Source organism: Drosophila virilis, chromosome 3 (assembly GCF_030788295.1).
Source record: "Drosophila virilis strain 15010-1051.87 chromosome 3, Dvir_AGI_RSII-ME, whole genome shotgun sequence".
Classification (NCBI taxonomy): Eukaryota; Metazoa; Arthropoda; class Insecta; order Diptera; family Drosophilidae; genus Drosophila; species Drosophila virilis.
The window spans coordinates 17161404-17187052 of NC_091545.1; the positions used below are offsets into that span (position 1 = coordinate 17161404).

General features: G+C 38.5%; 1 protein-coding gene across 3 annotated transcripts in view; it reads left to right on the forward strand.

Annotated features, from left to right (window-relative positions):
- Shab (Shaker cognate b) overlaps positions 1-25649 on the forward strand; it is a 52769-nt gene that overhangs the window by 9982 nt on the left and 17138 nt on the right. Inside the window, exons 4-6 of one of the 3 annotated variants that reach the window (XM_070208615.1) lie at positions 12475-12978; positions 13076-14606; positions 22400-23243. In XM_070208615.1, the coding sequence (XP_070064716.1) occupies positions 13083-14606; positions 22400-23243 (2368 nt within the window). In that variant the 5' untranslated portion in view covers positions 12475-12978; positions 13076-13082. Of the gene's footprint in view, positions 1-12474; positions 12979-13075; positions 14607-21040; positions 23244-24074; positions 24165-25649 lie in introns of those variants that run through there. The other 2 variants (XM_070208614.1, XR_011416513.1) reach the window with 2 other exon arrangements.

Sequence of the window (25649 nt, forward strand, 5' to 3'; positions counted from 1 at the left end):
TTACACAATTTTCGTTCTTATTCTAGAGGGTATATCTTCGTTGTAGATCATTAATTTGAACTGCAGTTTTCATGGCGGTTTTTCTATTTGTATTTGGCGGCAAGTTGCGCAAAAGTTTTCGGCAAATTTTCATTAAAATTTCAATGGCATGTGACCACGTCTTCAGCAAGTTCGTCCTCCCTCATCTGCTGCCGCAACAAAACATCGCGGCCGCGTTAATTTGAAGGCACTTCAAAACCAGAACGAACAGCTAAATTTTAGCACGCCAACGTTTAAATACCCTCACAGAAAAAAGGCAGATGAGCCGTCATTTAACAGAATTGGCCTACTATTCATATTAGAGCTAGATGATAAGATTTTTGCCAATACTGATTAAGAATTAATAGTTAAGTATGGCATCAAAGACATCTTCATGTATGTGTAACACCTTTGATGACAAGTTAAAAATGCCTCTGAAAGGGTATACGAGCGCATTTGGCAATATTGTGACTGTTCGGGCGGCAAATAGAGAGAAATAGGAAAGGGTTGAGACGTTAAGGACGCTGGCGTATTTATGTTGTCAGTGGACTTGTCAAGCAGACGAACAGCAGTTGGTAATGTACAAATTAAAAATTTTTGGTTTTTCATGTTGGCAATTGGCCCAGTGAACGCGTTGTTTTTGTATGTCACAAACGCAGGCACTGGAAACCGATTAGAGTGTGAAAATATAGTCTGAAATATGTGTGTAGAGACAATTAGGTGTGTCATGTCAAATATATATAAATTGAAAATTAGTCATACGATGCAATTATCTTTTTAATATATGCTGTAAAAAAGTATCTTAACTTTTTAGATACGCAAACACAATACACATTAATTATGCCATGTCAGTTATTATGTAATGAATACACTTACGAAAGGTTCTTTTGTACCCATATTTCGTCCATGCTGTGACGACAACCTTTCGTCATCTAAATTGGCATCATTTCGCAACTTTAAAGGGTCTTAAAATGAACGACGAACCAAGCGAACCAGAAATCAATTAAAAGCAATTTTAATAGAAACCAAAGTGTTAAATCAACAAAAAGAAAAAAAGCAAGCCGAAAACAAAAAAAAAAAGAAAAAGGAATACAATTTAGAGAAAACATTGCCATTTGACTGGGGTCAATATTAATTTTGTTGCTTTTGTTGTTGTTGTTGTTGCCATTGGTTCCACGAGCTATTCGGCTTGGTGCCAAAAATAGCAATAGATATTAGATATTTTTCGGCCGAAGCCGCAGCGGGCCAGGAAATGAGAATTCGAATTCAATACAATAAAAATCATTGAGTTGTTTTATTCCCAAAGCTTTTGCTGTTGTTATTATTGTTGTTGGTCAAATTAATAATAGATAACAAAGGCGCAGAGTGAAATGAAAAGCGAACCGACACGAGAATAATAGAAGTGAAGTCACAAAGCAAACTGACCTCATAATAGCAGCAATATTTCGTTTATTAAGCGAAATTAAAGAAAACCTAATATTAATAATAAATAAATGTCAGTTCTGGCAATAGACAAAATTGATTATGTGTGCAGCGAAAACAACAGTAGCCACAAAATCGGAGCTAATAGAAATGACAAAAGCTGCCTCTTTGCTTGCCTAATTAAGCCAAACACCATCCAATCCGATGAGCTGCCAACGGGCCAGAGTCCAGGCCTTTTGACCATGTTTCAGCTCAACAAAACGCAATCAACTCGGGCAATAACAATGAAAGATTGCACTGCACGCTACATGCTACATGTAACATGCCACGTGCCACATGGAAGCGGGAAACGGCCTTCGTTTGTAGTGGCCAGTGCTAATTTGAAGTTATGTGCGTTCTGATGTAACCAGAAACTGGACAGACCCCAGGCTCTGTGCTTGGAACGAAATTTCAATGCACACCTGAAGGGCAGAGCTGTAGCCACACGACACCATGGCAGTTTAGGGGTGGGCGTTGTGGCTATGGCACAAGGGCACAAGTCGAGACAAAGAGTGAAAGCCTCTCGCATTGCGGTTAAACGAATGTGCAGCAACCTCAGGGGGGAGCACATCACAGACCAAGTCCTTGTTTTAGTTATTCAAGCGAATAACAGCGAGTAACGCTGCAGAGATGTGAACGAATTTGCCTATTGAAGAGATGGAATACACACAGCCAAAATTGTTTTCTTAGCTTACAACTAGTTTAGTTGTTTTTCCAAATTTTTGTGTTCTTCATAAATATCCACTGTAAAGAAAATGGCTGTCAGCAAATATTTATAAGGATTATCATGTCTGTTTTGACTTTTTGCTATAGCGAAACTTAGTAGAATTCGTGCCTATTAGGTTGCACAATGATTCACGGCACGCGCACATTTCTGAGACAGGCACTGAAACGACAACGATGGTTGCCACTCAGTCTCATGCTGTGCAGAAGAAGCAAGCCTAGAGCTCCAGCATCAGCTGCTGGTGGCCTCGTCAATGCACCACCTTCAGCTGTCGAAATGGCAACAACAACGACACCGCAACACGAACTTGAGTGCACGCGTACCGCACTGTGCGGCAGTGGAACAAACCGTGCAACATACCACAAAGTGAACAAATTGCCAACTAACATAGCAGAAGCAGCAGCAGCAGCAGCAAGAACAACAACAACAGCAGGGGGTCAGGCTGCGTTATATCCTGTATCAAATTTTCATTCAGTATCCAAAACTTTCCCATGCGCACGAGGCGACTTCGTTGGTGCTGGCCAAAGTAGGTCGTCTGTTGTCGTACAACTTCTAACAACCTCATTACGAGGTGTACGTATCGAAACTGATGACGTCATTGGTTGAGCTTTACGCTTTTGGCTGCTCATTCGTGCCACCAAAAGCTGCGCACGGCCACCGCCGCCACCACCACCACAACCACCACCCACTCCAAGTGGGAGTTGTGCGGGTCTGCAGGTTTCCGGCTACGACTCGGGCCGTCTGGATGGGCCTGAAAAATGCCAAATACCTGACCTCAAAATGCCAAAAGATTTGGCATTTATCAATTCCTTATCAGAGCCATCAGATCGACAGGTTTTCACACAAATCAGCTACAAGCCCCAAAAGGTGTTCACAAGCGCGTCCTGGAAGCACTTGCGCAAAGAGAGCGAGAAAAACAACAACAGACTAAGAGAGCTGAGTTCATTAGCAAAAGAGCAAAAAAGAGCGAGAGAGAGAGCGTAAGACTCTCAGCAAGTCGGCGAACGCTTTGGCGTCGGCGTCGTTTCAATTCAGTGTCAATGTGTTGACTGGAAAAACTCGGCCCAAAGTTGTGAAAACAACAAGAACCTGCCAAGCCACGAAAATTGCATTAAGCAGCAGAAAAGCGAATGGACAGCACAATAAACTGTTGGGTTCCGATGAAGAGGTCTACTTGAGTGCCAGCTAGATGCGTACAGCTATAGGAATTATTATTGTTATTCACTTTTATTGCCTTTTATATTTTCGTGCGTGTTTCTTACTAAGGCTCTTTGTTGTTGTGGCTAAATGATAACATATCCTGTTTCAATAACTCGAGCACACACATACGAACACATTTGCTGCTTTATGATTATGAGTATCTACATTTGCGTCTGTCTCTGTATCTGTGTGTCAAAAGTGGCACAAAACAAAATCTGCACTAATCACATTTAAATTTTGTACAATTTTTTCTTCAAATGGATTTCAATTTATATTTATTTTTTATACATTTTTTAATAAAGCACCGCGAAATCTTTTCAGCTTTTATTGAAACTTGTCCGTCAAGTTGCCGTGAGTTATCCTGCTATTCAGCTGCCTAAGATATACTTATGTAAATCTACTTTTTTTCATTTACATGCAAATCACTCACACACAGACAGACACACACACACACACACACACATCTCAGTTCCATATTATAATATTCAATTAGGTAGACGTATTCTCAGTATTCCTTATATATGCAACAAATTCGAGCTAACTCCTGTAAATAGTTATTTGAATATAAATTTCAAACATTTTGCGAAAAACATTTTTTTGGCTATTTGTTTAAGCTTTAGTTATATTTACTGGAAGTGAAAACACGAGAATAGGGAAACTAATAACTATATAAATCCCTTTTATTCGCTGTTAGCATTAAGATAGGCACATTTTGCTCAAAATCAACTAATTTGTAAGCTCATTTCTTTTGCATTTCATAAAACTGACTGGGGATATGCACTAATATCCTTAGAGGCACAAAATACCTTGCCATACAGAGAAGGTCTGCTTTGACGGCACTTAGTCAACCGTTTTTGGGTTATTGTCCCTCATCATTATTGTTATGAATTTCAATTTGTTGTCTCAAGGCCATCGCAGGAAATTAAAGACCCAAAATATGCGCAACACTTTCTGCGCCGCTTGCCTCAGGTTTTGTTAGCCGTATTTCGTGCGTGTGTCTGTGTGTGTGTGGATTTTGGGTGCGCTCTGCTGCGTTGTACATGCTGCGTATACGTGATATGCGTTTTAAGCAAAAATAGGATTTTAGTTTGATTTGGTTTTCAATTTCCTGCTGTTCCATGGCACGCAGTAAGCTCCAAGATATTTATTTAATTCAAAACTAAGCTGTCGCAACCAACGGTAGCCAGATATGGATTAAAATATGTATTCAAAAATTCAGACATAAGGGGTATCCAATTCTTATTACTTTTTCTCTTTTTTTTTTCATTTATTGTGTATACGCATGTATGTAAATATGTACTTACCCAAAAATCACATGCACATAAACATTTTACTGTCGATATTATTTGTAGGAGAAAAAATAGTGCAATAAATATTTCTGAAAAAATAGCAAAAGATAGATAGCGAATTAGAGAATGACCAGGATAAAAGGAAGAGACAAAATAATATATCTATATAAAGGTCTATGAGAATCTATAGTTTCTATTTTAAAAGCCGCAGCGGGATCTTTAATTAATTAGCAGAAGTATTTAATTTTTTTAAATGTAAATTATTGGAATTGGGCCGATTAAAATAATCAATACTTTCGTCAGAATGATGAATTTTCAACAAATTTGCAAAACTCCATTGAAGCGTTTGTCATATCGCATAATAAATTTACTCAAAATTTACTAAAAATTTATTCAGCTTTTTAGCTTCAACAATCTGGATTGTGCGTTCATCATCAATCAATCAGTTAATCAGTCACACAGTCAGGATAAACTTTATATGTATATCGATTGCGACTGCCTTGTGACAGTTTCTAATGCCATTGTGTTCGCTTGGCTCAGGCATTTGGGCATCCTTTATAATTTCCTTTTTCGAAGTGGCTGAATTCTCATTGGTTGCAGTGGGAGACACATGCGCTGGGAAATCGCTCATCCGTGTTTAAATCACAGTTGCAAGCCAACCAAAATCCCAGCCCTCGGGTAGGCAATTTTTGCAATTGTTTCAAGTTGTTTCTATTGTTGGCCAAGTGCCAGCAGGCCAGAAGCAGGCCACATCCACGGCTGATCCATATACAATAATTTAGTATCAAAGTCAAATAAACACCGCGCCGACGAGAGTGAGAGAGTGTTCTCAGTTGGTGCGATGACGTCACAGCTGAAAGATCACAACGAAGACGTCTTCGTTATGTGGCCGTAAACTGATGCAGATTGTTTGTATCTGCTGGGTAAACAAATTGGCTGCGTGCGCTCATCGATTTTTATGAGTTCAAAGATTTACTTTGTGCCGCATTCCTGCACAGCGCAAACAAAAATTTCGCCTAAAATTTGCGAATATGTATTCAAACGTATTTCGCATGCCAGAAATCTGAAAAAATTAATGGCGTAATTTGTTGGTCGCACAGCAGCAGCAAAACAAAAATGGGAGAAAAAATAAAAAGAATGGACGGAAAACAGTTTGGAATGCTGCGGGAAGTCTGCCGGCTTGCACTGACTGCCAAATACCCTAAGCTCAAGTGCTACATAACCACTCAAATGCAACTTGAAGACGAATATTTTATTTTGTCCAATTCGTGACAATAAACTGAGCTTTAAGCATAGGACGTACGCTTAGCTTTAGCCTCAAATCTTATAATTTGCCAGGCATTCTTTTAACTGTGCTATAAGTTAAGGCTTTTTATGATAAGCTACAAAGTATATGCTCAAAATACCAGCTCTAATGCAATTACAGGGTATACCAAATAATAAAAACTGATGGCGCGTTAAAAGAAATACGCCTTAAAACATAAGTGAATGCTGTATTTAATGCGGCTAATTGCTAATAAGCTTTTAATTAATTTGCAATATTTTTAATTAAACAAGAGTACAGAAAAGTTTGACACAGTTCCAAATATTGAAATTATTTTCTTATTTTTGCAAGCTCTTGGCCCAAATGTATGTTATTTTCTTTCTCCCTCAGTTTGACACGTGCCAAGAGCAATAAAAACAATATGGCCAACAACAATAACTAGTTTAACTTCTTGACTTTAATTGTGAGCAGGCACGCGAATAATCGCATCGGCCTTTGGTGGCAAAAAAAAAAAAAAAAAAAATTGCGTGTATTACCAGCGGGGTGTTTGGAATTTTAAGTGATTTGCTGCCGCTGCGTCGGGGCATTATTTATTTTTATTTTATGTCGGAAGAGCAGCAACGCAATCGGAGATAAATAAATACAATTTACATTAATAGCTGCGGTCAGACTAAAAATAAATGCCTCTACTTGGCCAGCATTGAACTTACATGTGTAGCACAGCGCGACGCGCAGATATCGTGGAGGATGAGGGGGAGTGTGGGAAATGGGAAATGGCCATGTTGATGGCCATTTATCATCATCAGCGGCTGGCAGGTGAAACATTTTATGCGACATCAAATGTATCAGGTGTTTCACACGAGACAGACTAGAGAGAGAGAGTGGGACTGAGAGGGGGAATGAGGAGGGGGAAAGATCGATGGAAGCCCATTTGATTAATGTACTTACAGCGCATTTAGCAGCTAGTGGATAAATAAATAAAATAAAAGCAAATAATGCGGGAAAACAAAAGCCAATTCAACTGCATTATTAATATTCTATTCGACGCAATGTATCTGCAAGCCTGGGTGTGTGTGTGTATTCGTAAAACTGTGAGAGTGTGCGTGTCTACAACTTATTAGAACATACACGCACAGCAAACAGGTTGGCACAAAACAAAACCCAGACGAACAGACGAACAGACAACTCAGACAGAGAGAGCAACGGCCATAATCGAAAATCAATAATCCATGTATGAATTATGGCCAACATCGAACGGTTAGCGTTAAACAACCAACAATTAACAGCAACAATAAGGGGCCAATGGCCAGCAAAGACACTTCGATTATGAATATTTCATTAGTTTCATACGATAACTGCGCAGTTGGTGGGGACAGCAGAATGCCGTAGCATACGCCAAGGCGCAATTTAATTGTGACCACAAACATGAATAGGCCACATTTTCAGCGCCGGGAAGCAACAAGCATTAAAGCAATTGCCCAGCTGGCCAGAAACAACAAGGCACAATGCAAAAGGTTAATGACACGCCCGCATATAAAATTGCCACACAAAAAAGGCGATATTTTATTATGTAAACTGTGCGAGATTTGAGGAAAATAAATTATGAAAAGTTTAATCAATGATTGTATAACGAAACCTTCGACTTCTTTAATCTTATTATTTTATTATTAAATTGTTTTATTTTATACAGCTAATAATTAATATTATTAATATTATTTGGCTATGAGGTAACACAGTCAGCTTTCGGTTTACTTCTTCATCTACGCACAACTTTTAATAATGATCATATATTCGATTAGAGCAATTTCCACAAATGTGAAATAACATTAATCACAGTGACAGCAACAATTCACCTTTCCCTCCGTTTGTTAAGCTTAGAAGCCCTTCTTGATTTCCATTGTAAATAATAGATGGAAGTTCAATTGTAATTACTAAAAGAAGCCTATCGCAATTCTGATTAGAATTATTTAGCAAGCAATTCTAGCTACATTACACTTAATTAATTCCATAAAAAATGAATAGTTTTTTTTCTATTGATTGGGTTAAGGGATGACAATGGCAACGACTGTTGCTCGGCGCTAGACGCGCAGATGACGCCATGTCGCTGGCATGTGGTTTACGGGACTCATAAAACCGCAAAAACCGCTGAGTAACTCAATAAAAGGCTTAAAACACGCAGGAGGGGGTTTCTGGAATATGCTACAGTTGCCGAGTGCAACAATTGAAATGAAAGGCAGAGCAAGTGCTAGAGAAAGGTTAGGCGAAAGTGAGAGAAAGCTGGCATAAAGCGCACACTTAGCAGACACCACAAATGCGCCCACACTCACACACACACACACATACTCACACAAGTATACAGCATAGGTCACACAGCACCCAAATAGTCCCACGCCCATTAGCCAAGGCCAAGTTGGGCCAAGTTGGTCAAGATGCTTGCATGCCAATGGCCAATAAGTCGAGCTCGCACGCAAAAACCAAAACAAAAGCCGAATAAAAATTAGAGTAACTCGCAACAATTTTCTTCAGCTTTGCCTTCTGTTTTTGAAAATGGAAAGTGTACAAAAAGGTTAAAAGTGTGTTTAACACACAGACTGTGAGTGTGTATGTGACTTTCTAAATTTGTTTGAATTCAGTTCGTGGCCGCTAACTAAATTAGAGCAGTCGCCAATCGCAGGCAAGGGTCAGCAGCAGCAGCAGCAGCGGCGGCGGCGGCGGCGTCGGATGTGGATGTGGCCGGATGTGGCTAGGCAAAGGCGGAGGGCTGTGAAAGCACTGGGCGTGTGCTGATGGCAAAACGAAACACACGACCAAAGGCACTGACTTAAGTGTTGAGGCTAGCGCTGACGCATTTCCAGTCAAGACCAAGACAGAGCAACAACAACAACAACAACAGCAACAACAATAGGAATAACAGCGCACACACTTAAATTTATATAAATGCACTTGACTTGTGAAATGTTTGCAGCCAACAAGAAAAAACAAAATTGCGCCATAAATTTAGTCAACGTCGACAATGGCGGCCCTTAAAAGTCGGCAATAAATGTTCTCTATTTGCCGAACAACACTGACACGCTTTTCCATTGTTTCAGCTGCATATTTGCATTTCGTTTGTTGTCGTTGTTGTTGTTGTTTTCGTTTTCGGTTTCGTTTTTGTTTTCGTTTTCATTGCACCAGGCATCTGAGGCCCCTTAGCTATGCAAATGCTTGAGGCGCTGCTTCTCACAGCTAAGTGGAATTTTGGCTCGTGTAGCATTTATCATTTTGTTTATGTCCTGCACTCAAAGGCTAAGCAATGCGTTGCCTTAGCTTATAAATACAATTGTATGAAATGGTTTGAGGTGGCTTGAGAGGGGTTGGTTGGGCGGTTTGTTAGGGAGCCCATAAAGTGCACATTTACACAACTATTTTTTGTAAAATATGCATTTACTTAAAACACTTCACAGACGACTGTTACTTATAAGCCCAATGTACATCCAGTCCATTTCCATTAGCACAGCTTTTATTTAAATATGGTCAATATCTATATTCTATAGGACCTTTTATCTAACTTCTTAAAAAAGTACACTACAAAATGGGGGTTTAAAATGTTTTTTCATTTCTTCACATTTCACATTTTTATCAACCTGAAATTATTATTCTCTGAAATATTAAACTAGTTTAGTGCTAGCCTCTTATATTGCCTTCTTTGGCTAATTGCTTGTTTTGGGTGTGTGAATGTGTGTGTGTGTGTGTGTGTGTGTGCGTGTGTGCCTGCTTGGCCATTTTCAATTAGTGTCCAAGTCAAAGAAATCATTAATCACACACCCCCGCAACGCAACAAATTTCCGCTGTGTCATCCAAACTGGCTAAGCGTAAAATTGCTAAGCAGCTTTTTAATAGCTGTCCATACGGGGTTATTTGAAGAAATAGCTGTTGTTGTTGCTATTGTTGCCGTTGCTGGGATAGCTCCATTAGGGATGTGTCCAAGAAATGACCCTGACCGCAACCTGAGACAGTGTCTACACACACACACACACACACTCACATGTATATGCACATCAGAAGACTCTCTGGGGGGCGTTATCAAACTATTTATGGGCAATTAAGTGTTCATTTTGTAATTGTGCATACGTGTAGGCAAATTATGTCTAAGATTTATGAGCCCATGTGCCGCGTGTCTGCGCGTGTGTGTGTGAGTGTGCGCTGTCATAAATTCCAACGCCATTTACTCACATTTTACGACAAGAACCGAGCTGTCAAATGAAATTACACAACGTGCAACGTGCGAGAAATGCGAGTGGAAGGTCTCGCCTTATTATAACATGAAATTAATTACAATTTAACTTTTACTTTGCCATCAGCCATGGCGATGGACGTTTTGAAGGCAATTCAACAGGTATCAAGGTGAAGTTCCACTTGCCACTTGACGTAAGACTCACACAATTCACACGCTCAAGTGGCGGGCGAGAGGCAAACGTGTTGCATGTGGCAACACGACCAGCGAACGCAGCACGATTTCCATGCAGTTTATTTTCATTTTGCGCCACAAATAATTGCATAAAGTTACAACACACGCGACCAAAAACAACAATCTAAATGCAAGAAACGCCAACAATGTTGTCAAAAATGCGCGCGCTTTGTCATTACCATTTTGTAATAAGCGACCCGCTCTCATAAATAACAATTTAACCGGACTAAACTCAAGCAAAACTATATTATTTACCATATTTACGTACATATAACATTAATTTTGTCCTTGCACGCCAGCCATGTGTGCTAAATTCAAATGAAATGCTCACAAATGTGACAGGCGCCTTGGGCATCACTGAATCAAATGCGAGCAGTGAAAACATGCAATTCTTTAATCAGGCTTATAAAATACACTACTTTTCAAATTAATGATTCTATATAGGGTATGAAAGATATGCTCAAATGTAAGATATTCAAAGAGTTACAGAAATAAAAAGACTAATTTGTATATCAGCAGTTGAGGATTAAAATGTAAAGCTTAAAGCTAAAAGGTAATATATTCTTATTTCAATTTTAGTCTAAGTCTTGGTAGCTTAAAAGTTGAACATATAATGTAACCTGTTATTTTCTTAATGCAGTTTTCTTTTGACAAAACCTATTAAAGATCTACCATGATCTCGCCTTTCAATGTATATAAGCCAAGGCTTCGACGATCCTCATTTTAAAATTGGGAAATTAAATTTCACCAAAAAATGCTTCAGAGACCTATCCGTTATATAAATATTAGTTGAGCTCGCTTATTAAATAATATATGAAATATAAATTTAATACACTAAGACCAGTCGGGAAATGTGGCTTACACTCATCGATTTCGTAAGCATTTTTGGTAACTTTTCAAATTTCTTATGACACGTTTGATTAACTGCAGCTCCCACACGACTAACCCAAAATGGTCGAAATAAGCTAAAAAGCAGTCAAGGTCAATGCGGCATGGTTTTTATCTAGAGTTTTGAGCAGTTTAATTAACATTTTATGGTCAATTGTTGGGGTGCATAACTTGCAAAAACGCAGCCCTTACGCTTATTACAATGCATTTCCGTTTGGCATAAAAATTCAAATTTGATTGCAATGCGGCAGAAAATGCGATTTAGGCATAAGCCAGGCCAAAAACAATTGAAACATTCGCATTTGCCCAACCCAAAATAGCCAGCATATATTTTCCAGGCCAGCACACTTGTGTTTGTGAGTGCGCGTGTGTGTGCGTGTGTGTGTGCGTGCGTGGTGTGTGTTTGCAAATGTGAAGCTTGACGTTTGCTTTGGCGGCATTTAAATGCAAAATTTGTGCACAGCCTTCGGCGTTTGTAAATTAACCATAATAAATAAGAGACCACAGCGCTGGCCTCGTTACCAATGGCCAAAACGACGTGTGTTTCTGATTTTTTCGCATGTAGGTGAAAAGCTGTTAACTAAAGGCGCTGTCCAAACTCACATTTTAGGCACTCTGCGCTCGACTCTGTTCCCTTTTGAATATTTATATTAATAAAATTAATATTAATTCTCTCTGCTGTGGCACTTTGTGCTTTACACCTAGGCCTGCATATCATAATCAATACCTGATCGCATAAATAGTACGTTTTTATATGAAAAATATAGGTAAATGGCAAGTGGAAACAGTTCGCTTACTAGCGAGATCCCATTGAGGAATTCTTTTTAACTCTTGTCATTTTAGTCGCCTCGTACGACAAGCTATGACCAGCTGTGGTGGTATTCTACATGCCGCGCACCACACAGCTTTTATCGTATCGAAGTGTTTTTGTGTGTGTGTGTGCAATTCTACTATAATAAAAACAGGCTGGGCCGCCCCAAAAAGTATGCTTTAAAAATTGCACTGCGTCGCTTATCGTCGCTTATCTTATCAGCTGTCAAATGATGTTGATTTAGTAGAGAATCGGCCTGGAAATTATGGGTTTTAACCAAAGACAACAATACATATTGAACTGGCCTATCAGTCAAATCGTAACTGTATTATAATTTATTTGCTGATCGGTTTTTTGTATTTCTAATTTCAGCTATCTACAAACAAAAACACATTGCATATTAGAGCCCCACAAAATGCTGCCAATTATCGCCTAAGCCAGCCGCAGTTCGAATCAAAATCCAATTAAGCCCAAAACCTAGAAATAAACTGTGATCATAGCCTAAACACGCAACAAATACAACTACAGTAACAACAACAACAACAACGACCAGCAACCAGCATATAAAAACAACGCCATACAAAGACATGAAGGAAAGCTGCCAGCAACTCACACAGAGCCACAGCCAGGAGCAGTCGAAGCCAAAGCTGACTCTTAGCCAGAAACAGAGCCAAAGACAAAGCCAGAGCCAGTTACAGACCGTATCTGGTGCCCAATTGCTGAATTTATAGATCTCCAGATATTGAAAATTGAAATCAATTGCGCACAAGCAGCAGCAAATAGGCAAAAGGAAGCCAATTAAGTCAAAGGACTCAGACAGAAGAACGGCGGAACGACGGTGGTGGCTGTAATGACAACAATTGACGCGATGTAGCGGTAAGTAGAGGAGAGACAGAGCGTCAAGTGAAGTCAATAAATCTTAAATCTGTTATCTAATATCGGTTATCTATCTTGTGGCAATCGCCATCTGCAGCAGACTTATGGTCGGCGAACGCGACAGGGACCGTGAGGCGGTACGCTGGGCAACGGGTGAAACAACACCGCTTCAAAACAATAATGGAGTGTTACAAATGGTCGGGCAATTGCATGGTGGACAGGCTGCTGGCCAACAACAGCAACAGCAACAACAACAGCAACAGCAACAGCAACAACTGCAACAACAACAGTCAAAGCAACAGCAACAGAAACTTCAACAGAAACAGCTACCACAACATCCGGAACTGTTTTATCAGCAACACGAGACAGCTGCGCGTGGACTGCAACTTGCGGGCGCAGCCGACGGCGGCGATAATCAGCCCTATTACGATACAAGCGGTAATGTCGATTGGGAGAGAGCGATGGGAACCGGTGGAGCTAGTTCATATGGTTGCCTCGGTGGAACTGTCACAGCAGCTGGCGGCGCTGCTTATAACGGTGGCGCAGCTGCTGCCGGCGGCGCTGTTATCCTCAACAATCGCCACATGGATTATGCTGATGGCGTCGGCATTGCTGGCCCATCCGCCGCAGCAGCAGCAACGCACACAACAGCTGCTGCACTCGGCCTGGGAGCTGCTGCTGGAGGCAGCCTCGGCAGCGGAGCGACGCAGATCGCAGGTACCGCTGCCGCTGCCGGTAGCAGCACCGGGGCCATTGGCAAGGAAGTTCGTTACGCTCCATTCCCAGTTACATCACCAACGCATTCAAATCCCACAACTTCCCAGCAGACTCTTGCGCTGCAGCAGCAGCAGCAGCAGCAGCAAATGGCACTCAGTGGTGGGGCAGGCGGTGGTGGGGGAGCCGGCAGCGGCATTGGTGGTGGCAGCATTGGCGGCCCCACTGGCAGCCTCGGCGGCGGGATCGGGGGTGCTAGCGGTGTGGGTGGTGTTGGCGTTGGTGTCGGAGTTGTTATGCTGCCGCCCGGTGCCGGCTCAAATGCTGGCATTAGCCATAGCAATACAACTGGCGCATTGCAGCGGACACATTCCAGATCCATGTCCTCCATACCGCCGCCGGAGCCGTTCATGATAGCACAATCGAGGCAAATGAACAGCCGCGTCTCCATCAATGTGGGCGGTGTGAAGCATGAGGTGCTGTGGCGCACATTGGAACGCCTGCCGCACACGCGGCTGGGCAGGCTGAGGGAGTGTACCACCCATGAGGCCATCATAGAGCTGTGCGATGATTACTCGCTGGTCGACAACGAGTATTTCTTTGATCGTCATCCGAAGAGCTTCAGCTCGATATTAAATTTCTATCGCACCGGGAAACTGCACATTGTGGATGAAATGTGCGTGCTTGCGTTTAGTGATGATCTGGAGTATTGGGGCGTTGACGAACTGTATCTGGAGTCGTGTTGCCAGCACAAATACCATCAGCGCAAGGAGAACGTCCACGAGGAGATGCGCAAGGAGGCCGAATCGCTGCGGCAACGGGACGAGGAGGAGTTCGGCGAAGGTAAATGCGCTGAATACCAAAAGTATCTCTGGGAGCTGCTCGAAAAGCCCAACACCAGCTTCGCGGCTCGGGTAAGTCCAATCAGTTGCCAGTTCAACTCAAGCTCCTTATCCTAAATGTGTGTTTACCTAACATCATAACTATATATCCGTATCCGTAATCCGTATGTGTCAATGTCAAGTGTCCAGCGTAAGCAAAAGATAAAAAATCCAAAGTTAATAATAATAAATAAAGTTCCTTTTCTCCTACATTAATATCTCGTATTTCTAAGTTCCCGTTTCAGTTACAGTTTTGTCGAACTTCTTTTGTTTCAATTTATATCGTTTATATTTTTATTTTTTTTTTTCGGTGCCAGTTTTAGTTCCGTAATTTGGAATATTATTTTTACACTATTGTATTACATTTAGCGCGGCAATTGCAGCACTCTGTAATATAAATTTCACTGCCAAGCAAAACGAAAATAGTGTAAAAATAACAAGAAAATTCCCCTTCAAACAAAATGCTGTACCATATATTGCCTATATATATCACAACCACTATCTATATATATATGTGTACATATGTTAAGACTAGAAGATAAGAAGCCGCCAATTGCCGATATGCTTTGCGTTTGAAAATTTACTGAGCTTTTTTGAGAAATATTTAAACATCTCAGTTACGCAGTGTTCAATTTATCGATATATACCTATCGATAAAAATTGCTTCATTTGTTATTTAACTTTGCTGCTCCTCCCGCTGCCGCCGCTGTACATAAATCAGACCGAGATTGGCGCCAAACTGCTCTGCGAGATTAAAGCAAATTTATTATTGAATAACCCCAGTTCAATGTTGTGCCTGTGACACTGTATAAAACTTACATACAATATATGCAAAAAAAAATGTATATATATATATATAAAGTATATGTATTAATATACTTCAGTATCGTTCTTGTTTATCAACTTATGTCAAGTATCTCAGCTCATAAGTTCGTTCAGTGTATTCGATTGCTTTTGTGTTGTGCCTAATACAGCGTCACATTCAAGGGCAGCTAACAAAGTACTTGGAACAGGACCTACTCGTACAGGACTGCCATTCAGTTCAGGCTCTCGTATTTCTCATCTTGTTCATCATCTTGTTCTTGCTCTTAACAGTTTGGCGGCTGTTAGTACGCCACATGAGGACTCGCGCTGAGAGTGTGCCGTACTTTGTGTTTTATTGTTAATATATAATTTTGCGTTACACTTCACTTATAATTCCCCCCTCCACCGTTTAGTCTCTTTATAGTATAATTCATAGATTATATTTGTTTTGTTTCGTATTTGGTCTTAAGTATTTGTCACTAACCACGCGACGCCGTGACATCGACACCGAGTTTGTCGCTAGAGTTGATCAACATTTACATAATATTTAATTAGCAATCGCACAAAAAGTGCAAAATGGAAAAGACAACAAAATTATTTACTAATCCTTTTCTAATCTAACTTTTTTTGATCACACACAGTATATGATAAAATTTACATACATATATTTATAAATTTATAAAAACTTATGCTATATATATTATACATTTTAATCTCTTAATTGTTGATGATGATGGTGAAGTAATCTCTCTCTATTTATCTCTAATATCTTCTTAATCCCAAACAAACAAACCCCTGTAACAATGTTTGGGAATGGGCAATAAGCGATATGACCAGGCGGCAGGTGTGCTGTAGAAATCCTCGAAAATATTGTAAAGAGAAAGGACTCTGGGGAGAAGCGGCCAAAGCCGTGTTGTAATACATTTCCATTTTCCATAGAGGGTGCAATTCAGAAATTGATCAATATCAATAACGACCCATTATTAAATAGCTTCTGGCCTGGCAGCACAGCATACGCAAATCTTCATTCGTCCCTCGATGGCGTTTCGCATATGTTGTGCTCTCAATTGCCATGCCCCGTCCCGCCCGCTCTTGTACAATAATAGCCCATGATCAAGACTTTAGCTTTAGCTCACACTCACACATCTATAAATATCTCGCAATATATTCACACACCGTTTGGCTTCAGCTTGTACATAACAGCCGATAATTTGCCAAAGTCCAGATTTCAGTTAGCTTTAGCTTTAACCAATGTCCGAAAATGGAAATAATTACAACATATTTGGGCGCATCTCCAATAATTTTTCATTCGATTATAATTTCCTTTTAATTTACATTACGTATTTTTTTGTTAAGAAAAATTTTAAATTGCTAGGTTTTTAATTTCTTTTTTGTTTTTAGCGAAAGCAAATAACAAATAAATTGTATTGGCTATCAAAAAAAAATCGACATAATTTATAAAACTCGCTTTTATAAATAATTCAGCTGAATGTTCTATTACATTTATTTACTTTAATATAATATTTAATTGAAAATTGAATTTAATACAATTTGTCACAATAGCCAATACAATTAAAGATTTGAAATTAGGAGACAAATATAATTAACACAATTTATGATTTGTTCATTTTACAAAGGTAATGAAAAATTTCCAGAGCTCTTTGCCAGTTGTACTCTTAAACTTTTTATTTTACATTTTTCTTCAACTACTAACAAAGTCAGAAGAGAAAAATAAAAAAAGAAAATAACTTTTTAGTTTTGTATATTTTTAGTTTTTTTTAATACTCCGCCTAAACACATCCTTTTTTATACGAAAAAGATAAATATGAGAACCAAAACAAAAAACAGTAAAGAGTAAAGAGCAGTATTTCGAAATACTCACAAGCTACTCAGTTCTTACCCACGTTGAAAGAGACTAGTCCAATATACCAATACGATAATACCCAAACTGATGGCAAGGAAAACGCGCTCACAAGACACACATTTGCCGTGTACTAAATTAATACAAAACTATCTATATATGAAAATACCAACATACAACAATTTTACACACATTGTTTATAAAATTTGTAAATCCAAAATTCAACTCGATGTTTTTTATTGTGTACCCTTTTGTGTTACCTTTTGTTCCTTTGCAACACGATCTATATATACTTACAATCCATCAATGGTATATATAATCGTACGTTTTCGATATTCGTATTTGATGTCTTGTTGTCTATTGCATACAGAAATTTCCTTAACTCATTGTTGTGTTTAAACGTATCTTATCTTTGACATTGATTGTTGTAACCAATTGATCCATTGGCTTCTTAAACTACTAAGTATCTCCAATCGAACCAGCCTCAAAACCATAATAACATTTAAATTATCTAAAATACATACACACAAACACACACTCACACATATAAATACAACTAACGTCTTTGGTGCTTTTTGAAATAGGATTGAATATATATATACACATATATAAATATGTAGATGTATATAGTTTGATAAATATACATATAACAATATAGAACTTCGATATTCTGCCATTTGCATTCACGCGAAAATTCAAACTCAAATTTTCCTTCAATACCTTTTTAGTTGTCGCTGAAGCCTAACCACAAGATAGAAGAAATATAAAAAATGTATAAACAAATGAATTAGACTTGTAACTTCAACTCACCAAACTTTCTGCATTTGTTGCCTAGTGTATTCGGTTATACTGAAGCCAGTTTGCATCAAATATCTTTTCGTTTTTTTTTTTTCAGTAAATTGAATACCAAAAGCCACAAATAAGCTGACAAGAAACACACCCAACCGTATAAACCAATTGCAAAAAAACCTGATCAAATATTTAGTGAGCTAGTTTTGTATTGCAAGACGGTGCGTTACTTTGGCCCTTGCTCATTTTGTATTCAATTTCACCCCCTTGCACCTGCACACCTGCACACTCGCACTCACACACACCTACACATAAACACGTACACACACACAACCACAAAAACAAATGTAAAGTTTCTGCCCTCATGGCGTATGTGCACTTTCCTAATTAATTCAAAATAAACTTTAAAAATTGAATGTTTTTTCATTTTACCATTCCAATTTTTTACCATGATATATGTACATATATTGTCTTGTATAGTAGATAGTTGTATAGATGGATATCAAATGTCTTGCATATATATTCTTAAGATACTATTACTTATATTTTCTCTCGAACTTTTTAACGCATGTCTTAAATGACCTTCTCAACACATTTTGTTGATTTTTGTCTTTTGATTTTCCTCCTGGTTTTTTGTTGCCACATTTTTTCAGCCCACATTTGTGTTTTGTATCATAAACTCGCCCTGTTTTGTAATTCAAGTGGATTAACCAAAGACTACAGGGAAGTTAATTCAAATTTACGCCTGTAAGATAATATATTTTGTGCTGTTTGTGTGTCTTTTTTTTGTCCTAGAAATCGCTTCTCATTATTCTAATTTTTACCCTTTTGCTTTAGATAAATTGTAGTCTGTTTTTTCCCAGAGGCAACCGCTTATGTAAATCTTATAAATGCTCACCAGTTGGGCACGGGCTGTGCTTCTAGTTGTTGCTTTTTGTTTGTACAAAACCAATATTTTATTTAATTTTAGTTTTACCTACCTATAGTCAGTGTATAGCAAACTAGCCAAATTGCGTCTTCAGGCTGCGCTCAACTTCAGTATGCGTATTGCGATATCATGTTTTACTTTCAACCTACCCCCTAAACAAACCCCCCTTCCCCCTCTCAATCATGACTGAGCAGCAGTGGTAGCAGTTCCAAAATTCGCACAACCCGAACACGTACAATCAGTTTATTGTTTTGAAACATCTCCAATGCATTCTATTCAATCGTAAAAATATATAATTAAACAAAATATAAAGTCAATTGTATGAAAAATTGAATAAAGTCAATTCTTTACATCATGCATACCAAATCATATCAAGTAGTAAGTTGTACCCAGTACTTCCCGCGCCCCCCCCCGATACCTGCCTTAAGTATAAGCCTAAACTCAAATTTAATTAACTTTCCCGAACTTTGATAGTCTACCGAAGACCACTTAAATTGCAATCGATTGTGGCCACAGTGTATATAAGTTCTAGGTCTCTCCCTAACTTTCTCTCTCTCTCGCTCTTTCTTTCTCTTTCTATCTTTCTCTTTGTCCTACAACTCTCCATACTTGTAGTTTAGTATATATCTTTGCCCACTGTACTCATCGTTTTTACGAAACGCTTGAAAGTTGCTAAATGAAAGCACCTTTTTGTCTTATATTTGTTTGAATTCATTCTGTGTTATGATATCTCTTTCGATATATCTTATTTACAATAATTTTCTTTAAATTCATCCGTAATATTCTCAATTCCTTTGGTAATTTATTATATTATGTTTACTTTACGTAATGGTCTCCCCCTAGCCATACCTGTGTATGTTTCCAACAATACTCTTATATATCTATCTAATTACAGTAGCATATCATTTACATAAAACGAACTCAATAATTATCTAGCCTAGCATTCCCAGCCATGAAAAGTGAAAAATCTGTCTAACTAACCCCCCACCCTCCTATCGAACCATGCAAAATTATCTTCATTTACTTGTTAAACTCGTTTTGAGGCTAAAGTAAAGAGAAATGCGTGGTTGCGTACAGTGGCCTACTATGGTAGATCTGGACACAGCTAATTTGTGTCACACACATACACATTACATTACAGCTCACACACACAGACAAACACACGTATACATATATGTATATACATACTTATATACATATGTATGTATATATATTTACAGTCATGCAGCCTCATTTGGATGCGTGTGTGTGTCGCTTGGCGTTGAGGGACACACATATTAAATAAACCATAAAAGCAATTTTCTCAATTGTTTAAAAAGGTTTTCCAATGTTTAATATTGTGTCAGCCGCACTTCCGCCTGCCCTGCCTCAATAGTTCTACTGCCAAGGCAACTGTCAGTGCTCAGCCACACACAAGTAAGACACACACACACTCGCACATAACACACGCATTTACACATAACACAAATGGAATGTAAGGAATTCTGACCTAATGTGGCAATCAAAATTCTTCTTGAGCCCAACTATCTATAGTTATCTATATCCCTCTCTCTCTCTCTCTCTATTCTCTCTCTCTCTCTCTCTCTCTCTCTCTCTCTCTCTCTCTCTCTCTCTCTCTTAATTTCCCTATTTCTCGCTCTTTCTCCCTTCTTTCATGCGATATACTATTTTGTGGCATTGATATTGAAACTGCACTTGTTACTGTCAAAACATTTTGACATTTGGCCACTTCAAAATGCAAAATAGATAAACTGCCGCCCTGTTGACCCCCCCCTTGACCCCTATAGAAACAAATTGCAATTTGCTGTTCTTGGTAAATTACATGAAATATTTACAAAAATCAAAAAAACAATCCTTTGTTATTGAAAAATTCTTTATCAGTTTCAATTATTATGCATTTATTTATAAATGACATCAAAATAATTGCAAGCAATTTGACTTATGACAAGAATTATTTTATAAATTCAAATCTATGTATTTTTTCTGCAATTATTTGATTGTTTGATATACATATATAAATTTAGAGAATTTGATTTGATTTGGTTTCAATTACTATAAGTATTCGTAATTTCTAGCTCGTTTGAATCGAAAGTTATTATGCATTCAATTTCTTTGTAAAATGCTAGTACGTACCTTCATTTTGACCTACTATAGCTCCATATACATAATATGTGTACTCGTAATTTCCAATTTTGCTCAGTTTATACTCATCGTTAATATAAAACTCTGATTACCAAAAAAAAAAAAAAAAACAATCAAAACACAGACAGCGAAACGAACAACCACACAATGTAGAACAAAGCGTTTTGTCCATTCATGATTATGAAAAATTGATTATATAAATGTCGACTGCAGACCCGATGGTAGCGTCTCTTATTTAACACAGACCTCCACCCACTCCACCCAACCACTCATAAGTAGTGCCAATCAGAAGCCAAAAGGTCTTTATTCTCTATGCGTAGCTAGTAATTGCGTAAATGTCCTACACTTTTGTATTACGTCATGTCCAACGTCTAACACACAGATACACCTTTACTCACAGACACACACACACACACACACCACACCACTCAAAGCGCTAGCCACTAATACACACAACACACTTTCCAATCATACGACACGCACCCCCACAGATAAACTGTCCACCAGCCACAACCACAATCACAGGCACATTGCCGACAATGAAACACGCCCACATTTGATGAGAAACATGTTTTTTCGATTCCAATTAGACGTTGATTTACTCCTGAGCCCTGATATGGTCTCTCGAAGTACACGAACCTTTCAACAACCACTCAACTTACTAACTCCAAGAACACTAGAGTTCAATTGATTTGAAGGCAACAACATGAGATTACTTTGACTTAAGCCTAAGTTTATATTATTTTTTTGTTGATGTTTGCGTTTATTGTTCAGTTTGTATGTTTAACAAGAGGGATTACAAATGATATACTTCACATAAAGTACAGCAGCCTTTGTATAGTACCAGCAAAGAGAAAAACTATGTTGACCCTGCAAAAAATTCCCCTTACTGAGTCTAACCCATCTCAGATATCAGGCATCAGGCTTCAGGCATCAAGCTTCAGGCATCGGTCATCAGTTATCTAACGATCAACAACAGCTTTGAAACGGTTCTCAGATCACGATTTAAAATCCCACCCAGAAAACTAAACGTTTTGCGCTCAGCTAACCGAATGTTTGCTTCAATCTGTAACATCGTTTAATCGAAAGATTCCAGAAAGAACTTAACAAATATGGAAAAATATGTGACAATGTGAATGAATACGAAATCGAAAATAATTTGCCGATAATGAAATGTCTCGAAGCAAGCGCTGATTGTTGTAACTTTGTGTGTTTGATTAATTAAATAGTTAATATAATCGTTGTGATGTTGTTGTTGATGATAGTTTCGACAAAGTTTCGATTGTTCTTTACCGTTCACAGGTTATCGCAGTGATATCCATACTATTCATAGTCCTGTCTACCATAGCCCTGACGTTGAACACCCTACCACAACTACAACACATTGACAATGGTTCACCACAGGATAATCCGCAATTGGCAATGGTTGAGGCCGTGTGTATCACGTGGTTTACCCTAGAGTACATACTTAGGTTTAGCGCCTCACCGGACAAGTGGAAGTTCTTTAAGGGCGGCCTTAACATAATCGATCTATTGGCAATACTCCCATACTTTGTTTCGTTATTTTTATTGGAAACGAATAAGAATGCAACGGACCAGTTCCAGGATGTGCGCCGGGTGGTGCAAGTATTCCGCATCATGCGCATCCTGCGAATCCTTAAGCTGGCCCGTCACTCAACGGGCCTGCAGTCGTTAGGCTTTACGCTGCGTAACTCATATAAGGAACTCGGTCTACTAATGCTGTTCCTGGCCATGGGCGTTCTCATATTTTCTTCGCTGGCATATTTTGCCGAAAAGGATGAAAAGGACACAAAATTTGTTTCAATACCGGAAACATTTTGGTGGGCGGGTATTACAATGACAACTGTTGGCTACGGGGACATCTATCCCACAACTCCACTGGGAAAGGTTATTGGTACTGTGTGTTGCATATGCGGTGTTCTGGTAATCGCTTTGCCTATTCCCATCATCGTTAACAATTTTGCTGAATTTTATAAGAATCAGATGCGGCGCGAGAAGGCCCTCAAGCGACGCGAGGCGCTCGATCGTGCCAAGCGCGAGGGTAGCATTGTCTCCTTCCATCATATCAATCTAAAAGATGCGTTCGCCAAATCAATGGATCTCATCGATGTGATTGTAGACACAGGTAAGTGCAACGTCGAGCAGAAACCAAATATACAACATTACGTATATGAGAAACTAACTCTCTAAACATCTGCCTGTAACTCTGTTTAGCTGTAACTCTATCGTAGATGTATGCCTCGCTTTGTCAATCAAGCCTTTCGTTCTAAGCTCTATCTTATCTTTAGTTCTTTCACTCGCTGCTTATATATGCACATATATTTATATCTATATACATTTGCTTTGGGTTCTTGTTTTCATATGCTGCATGCCATTTGGCTTTTCATTTTGATTTCTATTTCAATTCATTTGTTTCAACTGTCTAACGAAGGCGTGTAAATAGTTGCGTTAACTAGTCGATTTCTTAAATTATTTATAGACTGCCGTAAGATGATAGAAATTTTCGGGCAATTCAATAAATTAATTGTTAATCTAAGTTAGCTTATGGAATTCGATAAATTGTAAACTTGTTAAGCAAATTGAATTACTTTTAAGTTTCAGTAGCCCTTAGGACTTGCCTTTAATTGACACCTGCAGCCGACTTAAGCCTGAGCGGACACTAAATGCCGCTAACAATAAAGCCCAAACTAAGCCCCTAACACACACATACACTTGCATACCCACTGTGGTCAATGAGCCAAATGCTTTTGTACTTAGCGCGTTTAAACAAGATATTAGTGGGGATTTCACCTGTACAAAGCCCAGAACAGCACTTGCCTCCTACACACATACACACACACAAACACACGTATAAACACAGAATTGAAGAACACGCCTGCAATCAGGCCAGTTATTTTTGAAACGCCAATTTGCTAACATATACGTAAACTCCCGCCCTCCTCATATCTAATTTTAGGCAAACAAACAAATGTTGTGCATCCGAAAGGTAAAAGACAAAGCACCCCAAATATAGGCAGGCAAACCCTTGACGTGCAAAGCGCTCCAGGTGACTAACATTGCGTATACGTAGCGTATATTATGCAATCAATCCAGCAATTAATCACTCAACTCCTAATCCTACTCAACTATTTACAAGTTGTAGTCCTTGAAACTTGCCTAGCGCTTACGTAAGACTTAGCCAACCGCCGATTCAGATAACACACAAGCTTTAGCAATTATAATCCAACATTAATTCGAACATTTTATATCTTCTCTTTAAGTCTCACTCTACTTATGATCAATCCTTGTATATATAACCGCAATGCACAGGTCTGATTTGTTCTTAAGGTAATCTTCAGATATTTATTAGATTGTATATAGATATTTGGGCTTTCAGAACCCGAATTGGTAAACGATTTTAAAGTTTTTTTTTTTTTTTTTTAAATCCTTATAGCTGGGAATCTGTATATTTGCGAGCAATAGAAATTTTAAGAGATACTCTAATAGATTGTTATCACAAGAAATCCTTTACAAATATTATTGTACATGCTCTAAAATTGGTTGCATTGTTAATTTAAGTTTGCATTAAACGTAAATTTGCTTTACTCATAAATAAGTTTCGAATTTTTTCATATGCCGCTAAGACAAAATTGTTCATACCTTCATTTGTACAACCAGGCGATTAAAATCAAATGCTAAGCTTGATTTTCATAGTTATAAAAAATTATTATCACAATTATACATAGCAAATTTGAATGTTCAATATAGAGTTGCTATTTCGAATTTTATTACAGTATACAAAAACAAAATACAAACAAAAGTAATAAAATGTATTTATGAAAAAAAAAATAAGAAAAACAATTATAAATTTTTAAGTACATTTTAGTGAATTTTCAAGTGCTGATTACATAAATCATATATACATGCATATTATATATTCATCCTCTTAGAAAATCGTAGTTTTTAATTTAGCAAATGAAACTAGAAAAAAAAGTGAAACAAACCCTGGGATAGAGTTATTTATGCATACGCCCGACAAACCAACAAAATTTGTACACCAATCTAAGAAAAAAATTAAAAAGATCTATAAAAAAAGACAATTCCAAAACAACAAAAAAAATAAGTCTATCCTTGAATCTGATCTGTATCTGAAGTAACAACTGAGCTTCAATTTATACCTACAACTTGTTCTTTTCTCTGCTCTTCTTTTTCTACTTTTCTCACACAATGTTAACTTGAAACAAAATATTCCCAAAACTAAATCTCGACGCGATGTCGTTCGATGTCACCAAAAACCTAAATCTTTCGACACACACACACAAACACACACACACACACACACACGCTTACACTTTTACCCCTGCACCCTGGTCGACATATGTAAACCGTTTCTAACCACAAAAACAACTTTCTTACCAAAACCGCGATACTAACCACGACCTCCAGGCGAGAAAAATACGCTGATTGAGCCTCCGCCCTTGCCCTCGTTCGGCACGCCCCGTCGTCGGGCTTTGTCCGCTCGCATACAGGAGCTGAATCGCAGTTTGCTAGA